Genomic DNA, 12,065 nt, shown 5'->3' on the forward strand with positions numbered 1-12,065 from the left:
GTTTTTTAATTTCCATTCTAAGCCAAGGGTCGTTAATTGATGATGGAATGATTGTTCTTGATTTCTCCTAGGTAAAGTTTGACTGAAGAGATAAATAACAGCTGAGCAGAAGGTCAAAGGGAGACAGAAGACAAGGTTGGACAAGTGGGACGCACACAGAATAGGAAGTGCTGCAAGGCTGTTAACGTTTCCCTGTACTTTTCTAATTTTATTTATTTTTTTATCAATAAAACCTTATATTTTGTTTTCAATCTGAAAAATGCACATTCTTGGTAAGTTATAAATCTAACATATTTTATAGCAATTGAGAAAATGACACTGGCTGGAAAAAGTGAAGTACAGGAAGTGGATCCTCGTATAGGACTGATATAAGAGGCTTGGAGACTCGACATTACGCCAAGGAGGAAATGTTGTGGAGAGAATCGGAATGAGCCATGGCTGGAATTTTTCAGATTATCACTCTTTAATTTAATATTGTTCTTTATCAGTATGCTGCTGCTCGAGCATGTGAATTTCCCCTTGGGATTAATAAAGTATCTATCTATCTATCTATCTATCTATCTATCTATCTATCTATCTATCTATCTATCTATCTATCTATCTATCTATCTATCTATCTATCTATCTATCTATCTATCTATCTATCTATCTATCTATCTATCTATCTATCTATCTATCTATCTATCTATCTATCTATCTATCTATCTGTAAAGCAGGAACTTGACAATAGATAGTGTCTTAGGGTTCCTTGGGAGTGGTCAGTTTTCTTCATTCCTTAAATGAGAGCCTCTCTTTCTGCAGATTGTTGGGTCCAGTACCAGCTTAGAAACAACAGGAACAGCCACAGCAGCTTCTGCCTTGAAAGGTGTTGGACCATTCATGCCTGTCTTGTATTTAATAGATTGTTGTTTTTTTGTTTATTTATGAGATTGTTATGTTAATCCATAGTTTCACTGTGTGGAACCAGAAAAAAAGAACCTGGTTCAAAAAGAAAAATAATAAAATAAATAACACTGCTTTATTAATTGAGTCCTAGTACTCACAGTACTTTTATCACTAAGTGGTGTAGTTGGCCAAACTGTCCATTTTATTCCGTACTGATTGGTTAAGCTATAATTTTTGATTTCCTAAGTCATCAATCTAATAAAGAAGGTTTAACGCTGTCTATCACTATTGCCTAGCCATGTCAGTCCTTCTACAATGGCATGAAAACATGTGCCACCAGTGCTGAAGTATGTAGGTCTCTTATGCTTTGGCTGCAACCTTTTTAATTATTGAACAATTCAATATACATATTGAATTAAATTGAACTATTACTAAGCAGAGGGCTTTCAATAGGATTGAAATAGGTGTTTGCAGTTCCTAAGTAAATCAACTAACTGGGATGTGACTGTGCACTGACATCCTCACATGGGTAACGTTTGCATGGAGTTTACATTTTCTGTCAAAATATATGTGGGTTTTTTTTCCTATTCTCCAGTTTCCTTATATGCTGAATAGAGGTGTGCAACACATATCATCTATGATAAAACTTGTTGTTTTAAAGATGTGCAAGCTGACATTATCGAATATGTCACTCACTTTACAAAAAAACAACCAAAGACACTCCTTGACAATGTATGCATGTACTGCGTCATGTAGCCTTATCTCGTGGGGCCAGACATGATTCTCAAATGAAAACTAAATATCTGGGGATAACCCATTAAGAAGATTGTAGTGAATAGCAGCAAAATCCTGTGCTGCAAATGCTACACCCACAGGGCTTCCTTCTAAACACCCACCCCCAATTCTTCCAGCTCGTGAAGTTTAAACTGAACTCAGGGAGAAAGAAAAAAAATTGGAACAAAAGACTCAACTCTTAGAGGAAAAAAAAAGCTAAAATTGCTGTTATCAGTTCAGGAGCTCAGTAGCACAATGTGACTGAAGCTTAATGATTACTTTGTACACTTTAATGAACACTGTGACAGAAGAGAAGCATCTGAGAAGTGCTTCGTTCTGCTACACATCTTGTGGCTATTTTGACTATTGCGTCACTGTATGTCATAACAGCGAACAGAGTCAAGATGAGCATTGTGGTCTATGGATATACCATGTGTTAAAATGCTGCAACTATTCTGGCATGGCATGTTTGCATTTCCAATTAGACAGTAACATTAACTTCCTTTAGTTATTTGTTCAGGTGTGCCATGAGTTGGTTATACAGTGCGGCCTCCTATGTGTTTCTACTGATGTCGCTAGGCAGATTTGTGGATAATCTGCATCTTCTGTGGCTCTTCATTATCAACTCTCTGTGACACATCATTTATATTGAATGCATATTTCACAATTGATATTTTCACTAACATAGCAGATCACTAATCAGACGCTTTCTGTCTGTAGTACAAATTATTTAGAGTACCTCTGTTATTTGCAGTTAAACATCACCACACCTGCTTTGAATGCCACCCTCATAAAGCATTGGATTGGTTTACAAATGTGACACTCAGCAAGCTGTCTAATTGTTCCCACCCAGTTTCAAGCAAAGTTCACTTGTGGTTGTCTTCAAACACGTGGGATTCAAACAAGACTACATATAGCCTAGTAGGACAGACTACTGCACTTGCTCATTGAGAGTGCATGCAGTGTGCTAGTACAGGTGTACATGATCACCACTCCACAAATTAAGCTAGCATAACTAGTTAAAAATGAGCGAAAAGAGTTAAAATACAGATACAGTGGAACCTCGGTTCACGAACGTCTCGGTACACGTATTATTCGGTTTACGACCAAAATGTTCGCCAAACTTTTGCCTCGGTTCACGACCACACACTCGGTATACGAACAAGCCAGTTTCTCCTTCGGTTTGTACATGTTCAGTCTCTCCCTGTGCATTTCCTGTGCAGTGAGCAAGAGAGAGCGAGAGAGAGCGTGCGACACACACACACACACACACACACACACACACACACACACACGCACACACACACACACACACACAGGCAGTGAGAGAGAGAGAGAGAGGGCTGGACTCATAAGGTAGAGAAGGCAGTTAAAGAATGCACTGGGCTTGATTTTGTTTCCACTTCTGTTTACAGCGATTGGTTCGTAGCCTGCATTGTTGCAATGCTACTTTTCTTGGTGGTTTATTAAATTACGGATTTTTTCATATGTTCATTTTTTCCCCTGTGCTTAAAACTCATTAAAAAAAAAGTGTTTTTAGCCAGCAGTTGGTAGCGCTATAGCGCAAACAATTGCAGTGTTAGTTTTCTCTGTTGTTCAAGGTTTTCTCAGTGTTATTCAATGTTTTTACATTTAGTTTACTATTACGCTGTGCATTCTATGGTATAATTAACTATATTTGTGCTTAAAAACTTAAAAAAAATATATATTTACATGCAGTTTGTATGGTCTGGAACGGATTAATTGTATTTACATACAATCCTATGGGGGAAATTGCTTCGGTTCACGACCAAATCGGTTTACGACCAGAGTTTTGGAACGAATTATGGTCGTGAACCGAGGTTCCACTGTTACATCCAGCCTCGCAATGTCGTTTGATGTAATTATTAGATGTGGATCGTCCTCACTTGCATGGATGTGGTTTGGCTTTGAAAAGATGGATGCTACTCAAAGACTGCAATGTGTAAACTATATTGGAAATTGGTTCCCTTTAAAGACAACTCAACAACTAACTTCTCTCATAATCTGTGAACTAACTACAGCACAGAATATAAAGAGTGTGTAAAGTTTCGGGAGTCAGCTGTCCACAACACTCCACCCAAAAAGATGTTTTTTTAAACGGCACTTACCGCATGTAGTCTGTAGTGGTGGCCAAGAAAAAAAATGTAATGTAGTGTTTTAATGGAGAAATGAAATCATGAATATTCAAACTCAACATCACTGATAAGTGATCAATGCCTAACAGTGGCAAAACATATGAAAAACATCCAAGGAAACAAAGAAAAAAAATTCTCTCCTAACTTCTGTTGCATAATCCACATTCGGTATCCACTTGTATAGTTAAAATATGCAAAATGTGTGAATTTTTTGCTAAAATATTAACAGCTGCTTCCTGAAAATGACAACATTGAATGTAAATGTGTAAGATGTCATTACCACTATGATATGCATCATTTATAAATACAAGATGAGAGACACCATTCTACAAGAAGCAATTGCTGAAAATAATTTGAGGGTTTATGTTAACTCAACATTTTCATCATCTAAACAATGCGAAAAAGCTGTTAAAAAGGCCAATAAAATGTTAGGTTATACCATAAAAAACTGTTGAATATATATCAAAGGACGTTATGCTTAGACTATATGATGCAGTAGTGAGACCATATCTTGAGTACTGTGTGCTGTTCTGGTCACAATGCTATAAGAAAAACATAGCAGCACTTAAAGACGTACAGACGAGAGCAACCAAGTGCCTTAAGGACATGTTGTACTCTGACAGATTCAGTGACTAAACCTATTTAGTCTTGAGTAGAGGAGACTATGTTAGCACCTAATTCAAGTCTTCAGAATTTTTAACAACTGTGAGTCACATTGTCGAGGACTCCAGTGGAAATTAAGGGGAAGTGCATTTAGAATTGAAGCCAGGAAGCAATTCTTTACTCAAAGTGCTGTGGGAATCTAGAACAATCTACTGAGGCATGTAGTGGTCTCTTCTCATTTACTAAATTTGTTATGTTCTTAAGACTGAACCCAAAATTAGACTTAGAGGGTTCATTAAAAGGGTATCTTAAAAGCAGTCTTAGAAAAATAATTAGAGAGAAACCATTAGTATCACAAAATATACTGAAAATGAAATAAACAACTAACAGATCACTTAAAGTTCTGTATTTTTTAACTCAAAGTTATTTCTTCACAGTCATGGTATACAATATACTAATTTGCCACATAAAATTGCATTCCAAAGTGAAGAGTTTTTTTTAATACATTTTTAAAATACCTTGTTTGTTCTTGCAGTTTACAATTGGGGTTGAGAGTAAGGGAGTCCACAAGTACATGAAAAATCCTTACAATGTATGTAATATTTTCACTTTGAAGCAGCAAAGGTTTAGGTTTTAGAAAATTTGCCTTCCATATTCATGAGGCATCCTTGGGGTAATGAATGGAAAATAGAAATAATTATTTTATCACAAATTCCTGGAACTAATTTTCTTGAGGCAGCTCACAGCCTCCATCATGGGTGGAGTTATGACAACCCAAAAGCCCTCCGTGCCAAGCACTGGATTCTGTTAATAATAACAAGGATTCTGTTAATAATCCAACTTTTTCTTTTGCAATTCTACACTGGATAAGTGAGTTTGGAAAACTGATGGATGAAAGAATAGATGCCTATCTGCTGAGTTTTGGTCACTTGATTACATACTACGTGCATGCAGAATATTCTCTCTCACTTGAGCATTATCAATATAGAAACAATCTTTGCAAAATAAAGAAATAAGCTTCCATATAGTGAAAGAATAAAATGATTGTAAGTGTGCATGTTTCAGTTATTATTGTTCAGTTGTCTACAGAACAGAGGCATCAATATGCACCTAGGCATCGAGATTTAATAATGTCAATATTGGGCACTTGGCAATGGCTTCTGAGGTGAATCTACAGTACATGAAGAACAAATTGGCTGGCCATCCATAAATTTACAGATAGTCAGCAAAAAAATATTCAGAATTAAAGCCTACATGTAATTCAGTAAAAACATATCATCCATCCATCCATCCATCCGTTATCCAACCCGTTATATCCTAACTACAGGGTCACGGGGGTTTGCTGGAGCCAATCCCAGCCAACACAGGGCGCAAGGTAGGAAACAAACCCTGGGCAGGGCGCCAGTAAAAACATACATATCATTGCCCATAAAAAAATGCATGAAATGCTGCAATACTAGAAATTCATATTTATTGCAAAACAAAGCTATGAACAATTCTTTTCTCTTTATGTAATGCACAGACGCTATTGGTTGTTTCTCTTGCACATACCTGTCAATCAAATATCAGAGCAACCTACAGTACTAGGGTGTTGTACCGTGTTAGCCATTGTGAATGTAGAGAAAAGCCAAGCAAAATGACACCTTTTATTGGCCAACTAAAAAGATTACAATATGCAAGCCGCTTTATGTGAATGTAGTGAGATACAATCAAATAAAGAAAGTCTGATATTGTCCTTTGCAAACAAGTTGGACTAAAGGCCCAGAGTTTATGTAATGGATATGTACAGATTAAAAACATGATGTAAATGCACATTGTTTGTGGGGCAAAAAGACTTTTTCAATTGCTTACGGTGCTATTGCTAAGCTAGAGCCCGATATTTGGAAACAACAATTTTTCTTAGAAAATAAGCTTTGATAAACGTTGAATGGTTGAACTATCAGGTACCAGAGACAGAGCTGAAAAATGGTTAACTTTGTCACACAGAACAATTTGCTGCCAAGTATAATGGATGATCTTAATGAATGTACTGGTGACTAGTTTGCTGAAACAAAATTGCCAAACAAATGAAATGCAAACACACAAATTCTTCCTTGTTCATTAAAAATGTTTTAATCAAAGAACTGAGGAAAAACTTGTCATACAAACCCAGGGAACATTTTTTTTACAAGATGAATCAAAAGATATTAGCACTACTCACAAATTTGCAATGGTAGTGATTTTTTTGACAATGACCAAGGGAAAGCACAGTATCCTTTATGTCACATTTTGAATATAGTAATAGCAGACACAGAAACAATATTTCCAAAAATATTGTCCTGTTTAGTGAAAGACAGCATTTCATCATCAAATGTAATGGCACTTGGAACTGTAGCTAATGTAATAATTGGCCCTAGAAACTCTGTACTGTTAAGATTCACAGACATGCAGTCTCATGTTTTTCACATACTGTATACCATAACCATCATGTTGCTGCACGTTTTTCATCAGGTGCATAAAAGGCTATTCTAAAAACAACTGAACAGCTCTGAAGGGACATCGACAGTGGTGTGAAAAACTATTTGCCCCCTTCCTGATTTCTTATTCTTTTGCATGTTTGTCACACAAAATGTTTCTGATCATCAAGCACATTTAACCATTAGTCAAATATAACACAAGTAAACACAAAATGCAGTTTGTAAATGGTGGTTTTTATTATTTAGGGAGAAAAAAAAAATCCAAACCTACATGGCCCTGTGTGAAAAAGTAATTGCCCCCTGAACCTAATAACTGGTTGGGCCACCCTTAGCAGCAATAACTGCAATCAAGCGTTTGCGATAACTTGCAATGAGTCTTTTACAGCGCTCTGGAGGAATTTTGGCCCACTCATCTTTGCAAAATTGTTGTAATTCAGCTTTATTTGAGGGGTTTCTAGCATGAACCGCCTTTTTAAGGTCATGCCATAGCATCTCAATTGGATTCAGGTCAGGACTTTGACTAGGCCACTCCAAAGTCTTCATTTTGTTTTTCTTCAGCCATTCAGAGGTGGATTTGCTGGTGTGTTTTGGGTCATTGTCCTGTTGCAGCACCCAAGATCGCTTCAGCTTGAGTTGATGAACAGATGGCCGGACATTCTCCTTCAGGATTTTTTGGTAGACAGTAGAATTCATGGTTCCATCTATCACAGCAAGCCTTCCAGGTCCTGAAGCAGCAAAACAACCCCAGACCATCACACTACCACCACCATATTTTACTGTTGGTATGATGTTCTTTTTCTGAAATGCTGTGTTCCTTTTACGCAAGATCTAACGGGACATTTGCCTTCCAAAATGTTCAACTTTTGTCTCATCAGTCCACAAGGTATTTTCCCAAAAGTCTTGGCAATCATTGAGATGTTTCTTAGCAAAATTGAGACGAGCCCTAATGTTCTTTTTGCTTAACAGTGGTTTGCGTCTTGGAAATCTGCCATGCAGGCCGTTTTTGCACAATCTCTTTCTTATGGTGGAGTCGTGAACACTGACCTTAATTGAGGCAAGTGAGGCCTGCAGTTCTTTAGACGTTGTCCTGAGGTCTTTTGTGACCTCTCGGATGAGTCGTCTCTGCGCTCTTGGGGTAATTTTGGTCGGCCGGCCACTCCTGGGAAGGTTCACCACTGTTCCATGTTTTTGCCATTTGTGGATAATGGCTCTCACTGTGGTTCTCTGGAGTCCCAAAGCTTTAGAAATGGCTTTATAACCTTTACCAGACTGATAGATCTCAATTACTTCTGTTCTCATTTGTTCCTGAATTTCTTTGGATCTTGGCATGATGTCTAGCTTTTGAGGTGCTTTTGGTCTACTTCTCTGTGTCAGGCAGCTCCTATTTAAGTGATTTCTTGATTGAAACAGGTGTGGCAGTAATCAGGCCTGGGGGTGGCTACGGAAATTGAACTCAGGTGTGATACACCACAGTTCGGTTATTTTTTAACAAGGGGGCAATTACTTTTTCACACAGGGCCATGTAGGTTTGGATTTTTTTTCTCCCTAAATAATAAACACCGTAATTTAAAAACTGCATTTTGTGTTTACTTGTGTTATATTTGACTAATGGTTAAATGTGTTTGATGATCAGAAACATTTTGTGTGACAAACATGCAACAGAATAAGAAATCAGGAAGGGGGCAAATAGTTTTTCACACCACTGTATAACCACTTCACTAACAGCTGCAAACTTCACTAAAACTGTCATGTTGCTGCACTTTTTTCATCGGATGCATATAAGGTTATTCCAAAAACAACTGAACAGTTCTGCAAGGACATTTATAACAGTTTCACTAACAGCTGCAAATGTCAGCAACTTTATAGACTTTCTAGGGTTCACTGATGCTGATCCACACAATGTACTGAGAATGTGTTCCACTAGGTGGCTTAGTCTGATTGAGTGTGTGGAAAATATTCTTAACCAGTATAATGTCTTATCAGTTACTTTCCGTCATGTGATGAGAATGAGAACCTTTTTAATATTTAAAGAATTGCACAGAAACATTTAGACCCAATAACAAGTGTTACTTTATTTCAGCTACAATCCTACCTGTATTTGTTAACTGCAACAAACCTTACTGGCAGAACTCTCCTAACATCACAGTACTGCATGATGAGTGTGTTATACTACTGAAAACATCTATCCATCCATCCATCCATTATTTAACCTGTTATATCCTAACTACAGGGTCACGGGGGTCTGCTGGAGCCAATCCCAGCCAACACAGGGCGCAAGGCAGGAAACAAACCCCGGGCAGGGCGCCAGCCCACCGCAGAGCACACACACACACACGCACACACACTCACCCACACACCAAGCACACATTAGGTGCAATTTAGAATCGCCAATGCACCTAACCTGCATGTCTTTGGACTATGGGAGGAAACCGGAGTACATTTACATTTACATTTACAACATTTAGCAGACGCTCTTATCCAGAGCGACTTACAACAGTGCTTAGTAGTCTACGACTGTTCTTCAGTCTTTTTAGGCTAGGATTAAATCTACTGTCATTAAACAAGTTACCGCTGACCAAGTTGTACACAAAACCATGCTAGAAGAAAAGAGTAAGTTTAGTACAATTTTTTTTTTTTTTTATATATATATATAAAGAGAAAGGGTAGAAAAAAAGTATGGGGACTTTAGTCCCCCAAGTGCTGTTTAAAGAAGTGTGTCTTCAGACGACGTTTGAAGACAGTGAGGGTCTCCGCTGTTCGTACAGCAAGAGGAAGTTCGTTCCACCACTGAGGAGCCAACACTGCAAAGAGTCTTGATGCATGTCGTCCTCTTCTTTTAAGTAAGGGTGGTTCGAGACGAGCAGTGCTTGATGTTCTGAGAGAGCGAGAAGTGACACCCAGAGGAAACCCACACAGACACGGGGAGAACATGCAAACTTCATTCAGGGAGGACCCGGGAAGCAAACCCAGGTCTCCTAACTACGAGGCAGCAGCGCTACCCACTGCGACTACTGAAAACACCCATTTCATATTTGATTAAGCCCTCTGCACTTGCAAATCTAACACTAAAGATTGTTTGTAATTTGACATCTTAAAATCAATTACCTACAAGGGCAAGCAGTTTATTTTATTGAAACTAAAACAAGAAAGGCACTAGATGAGACTGACGACGTAGAAGTTCATGGCAAGTTTATGCAGTCTGTAACACATTTCTGTGTCCTAGCAGTTAAAAGCATAAAGAAGCACAATGCCAGTCAGCAATGAATTGCTCAAGGTGGCAAAAGTCCTTAAGTCAACAAATAAAGACTCCACCAGCTCAAATGAAATTGTCCAACCTGCCTGTTTTTTTCCGCAAATTGGGAATGAAGTTAGCTTTAATGCATTAGAAAGAATGTTTCTTGAATATCAAATCACAATCTTTACAGATCTGAACCAATGTATGACCATCAATCAAACCAACAATACTGGCTCCATGTTTCCTTTGTACCCTAACTTAGTGGAGAAACATGCTTCCCCACCCTTTAAAAGGTGGCCATGAATATTCTGCCGTTACCTCACAGTATTGCAGAGGCTGAAAGAACTTTTTCAGAAATGAACTTAATTATGACCAATATCAGAAATCAGCTTTCCACACAAATGCTAGGTGGAATATTGGCTGTTGAAACAGGAGTGAAGAACATCAGAACCTTCAATTGATTTCAAAATGTTACTCAATTGAATTAAATTATATAATTATATAAAATATTATTGATTTAAATGATAAAAAACAAAACCTTATTTGGAAAGGTAATCATTACCAAATAATTTTCGGGTCTGTGAGAGTTTCCTCCGACAGTCCAAAGACATGTAGGTGGATTGTTGATTCTAAATTGTCCATAGTGTTATGGTTGGGGTGTGTTTATGTGTATTCGCCCTACGATGAACTGGTCCCTTGTCCAGGGTTTTTTCCTGACCTATGCTAGTTGGGATAGGCTCTGGCACCACCCGTGACCCTGTTCAGAATTAAACGGGTTAGTAAAATGACTGCCTGACTGCTGGTATACCCTAAATATACTATTTCTATGTTCTGCAGATGCCAGGAGGAAAGGTTTGTTTTTTTTACAATACGGTAAAGGCTTTAAATACATAATGTGACAATGGACCAAAGAAACAACATAATGTGCACACTAAAGTCTCTTCAAGGGGATATGTTGACAATCTAATGTGTTTCGGAATAATAGAAGTAATGACTTAAGTCCATTATCTACATATGGCAGACCTCTTACTCATGACAACCTACAACAAACAAATGATGCATTACATTTGCTGGCATGTATTTTTATAATAGTAGCACAGGCATGTTAAACAACATTGTATGAGTCAAAGGCAACAACTGAAATGGCAAACTTTTGGAATAAACTCTAACATTATAACTTACTAGGCCAATAAGTTATATGACAGAGTAATCTCTCAAAAATATACAATGGCCAAACTCACCCAGTATGTCAGCAGATCTCTTTCGCTCAATGATCTGGATATCTTGGGACCCTGCTGGAATTTCAGTTATAAAGGAGTATCCTGCAAAACATAATTATTTAAAACTATACTATTGGGATTTGTTGTCATGCATTCGTGCATTGTGACTCAACTTTGAAACTAAAGAAAACCAACATAATCAACAATTTAAATTAATTTAGAATGTAATTAACTATTTTTACGTGTCTATCATTGTTATTTTTTCTCATCATTTTTTGTGCTACATAAACCTTCTTTATTTTGATGCTTTTCTTTGACTCTGAATCAGAGTGAGTTTTAGAATGCATTGGCTTAAGTAAATGTACATTAGCCACCAAATCTCCTAGGTAAATGTAAATGAATAATGTACAGTGGTAAGGAGTACATGTGGTGTTCTATATTTTAATATTTTATTGATTGGAAACATGTTTGTGTTATGTGTTATGATGCTACTTTCCAAAATCCTAAAAAGTGTACAGGCCTCAAGAAACAAAAGCCAGACTTATACTCCAAACAAGTCTGAAACAAAGAGTAGGCCTCACCAACTTAGTCAACCTGGTCCCAAAGTTAAACGGCAGGCTTATGACCTGCACGGGCTCAAAAATGGGGCACAGGCTTCTCAAATTACAAAATATCAAAGGGAAAAACCATAAACACTTGAAAACAAACACAATTCCTTGAATATTTAAATATTAAC

General features: G+C 37.5%; 1 protein-coding gene across 1 annotated transcript in view; it reads right to left on the reverse strand.

Moving 5' to 3' along the window:
- adamtsl2 (ADAMTS-like 2) overlaps window positions 1-12,065 on the reverse strand; it is a 165,489-nt gene that overhangs the window by 59,856 nt on the left and 93,568 nt on the right. Inside the window, exon 8 of the mRNA XM_051931763.1 lies at window positions 11,351-11,431. Coding sequence (XP_051787723.1) covers window positions 11,351-11,431 — 81 coding nt within the window. The remainder of the gene's footprint in view (window positions 1-11,350; window positions 11,432-12,065) is intronic.

This window comes from Erpetoichthys calabaricus, chromosome 9 (genome assembly GCF_900747795.2).
Source record: "Erpetoichthys calabaricus chromosome 9, fErpCal1.3, whole genome shotgun sequence".
Lineage (NCBI taxonomy): Eukaryota > Metazoa > Chordata > Cladistia > Polypteriformes > Polypteridae > Erpetoichthys > Erpetoichthys calabaricus.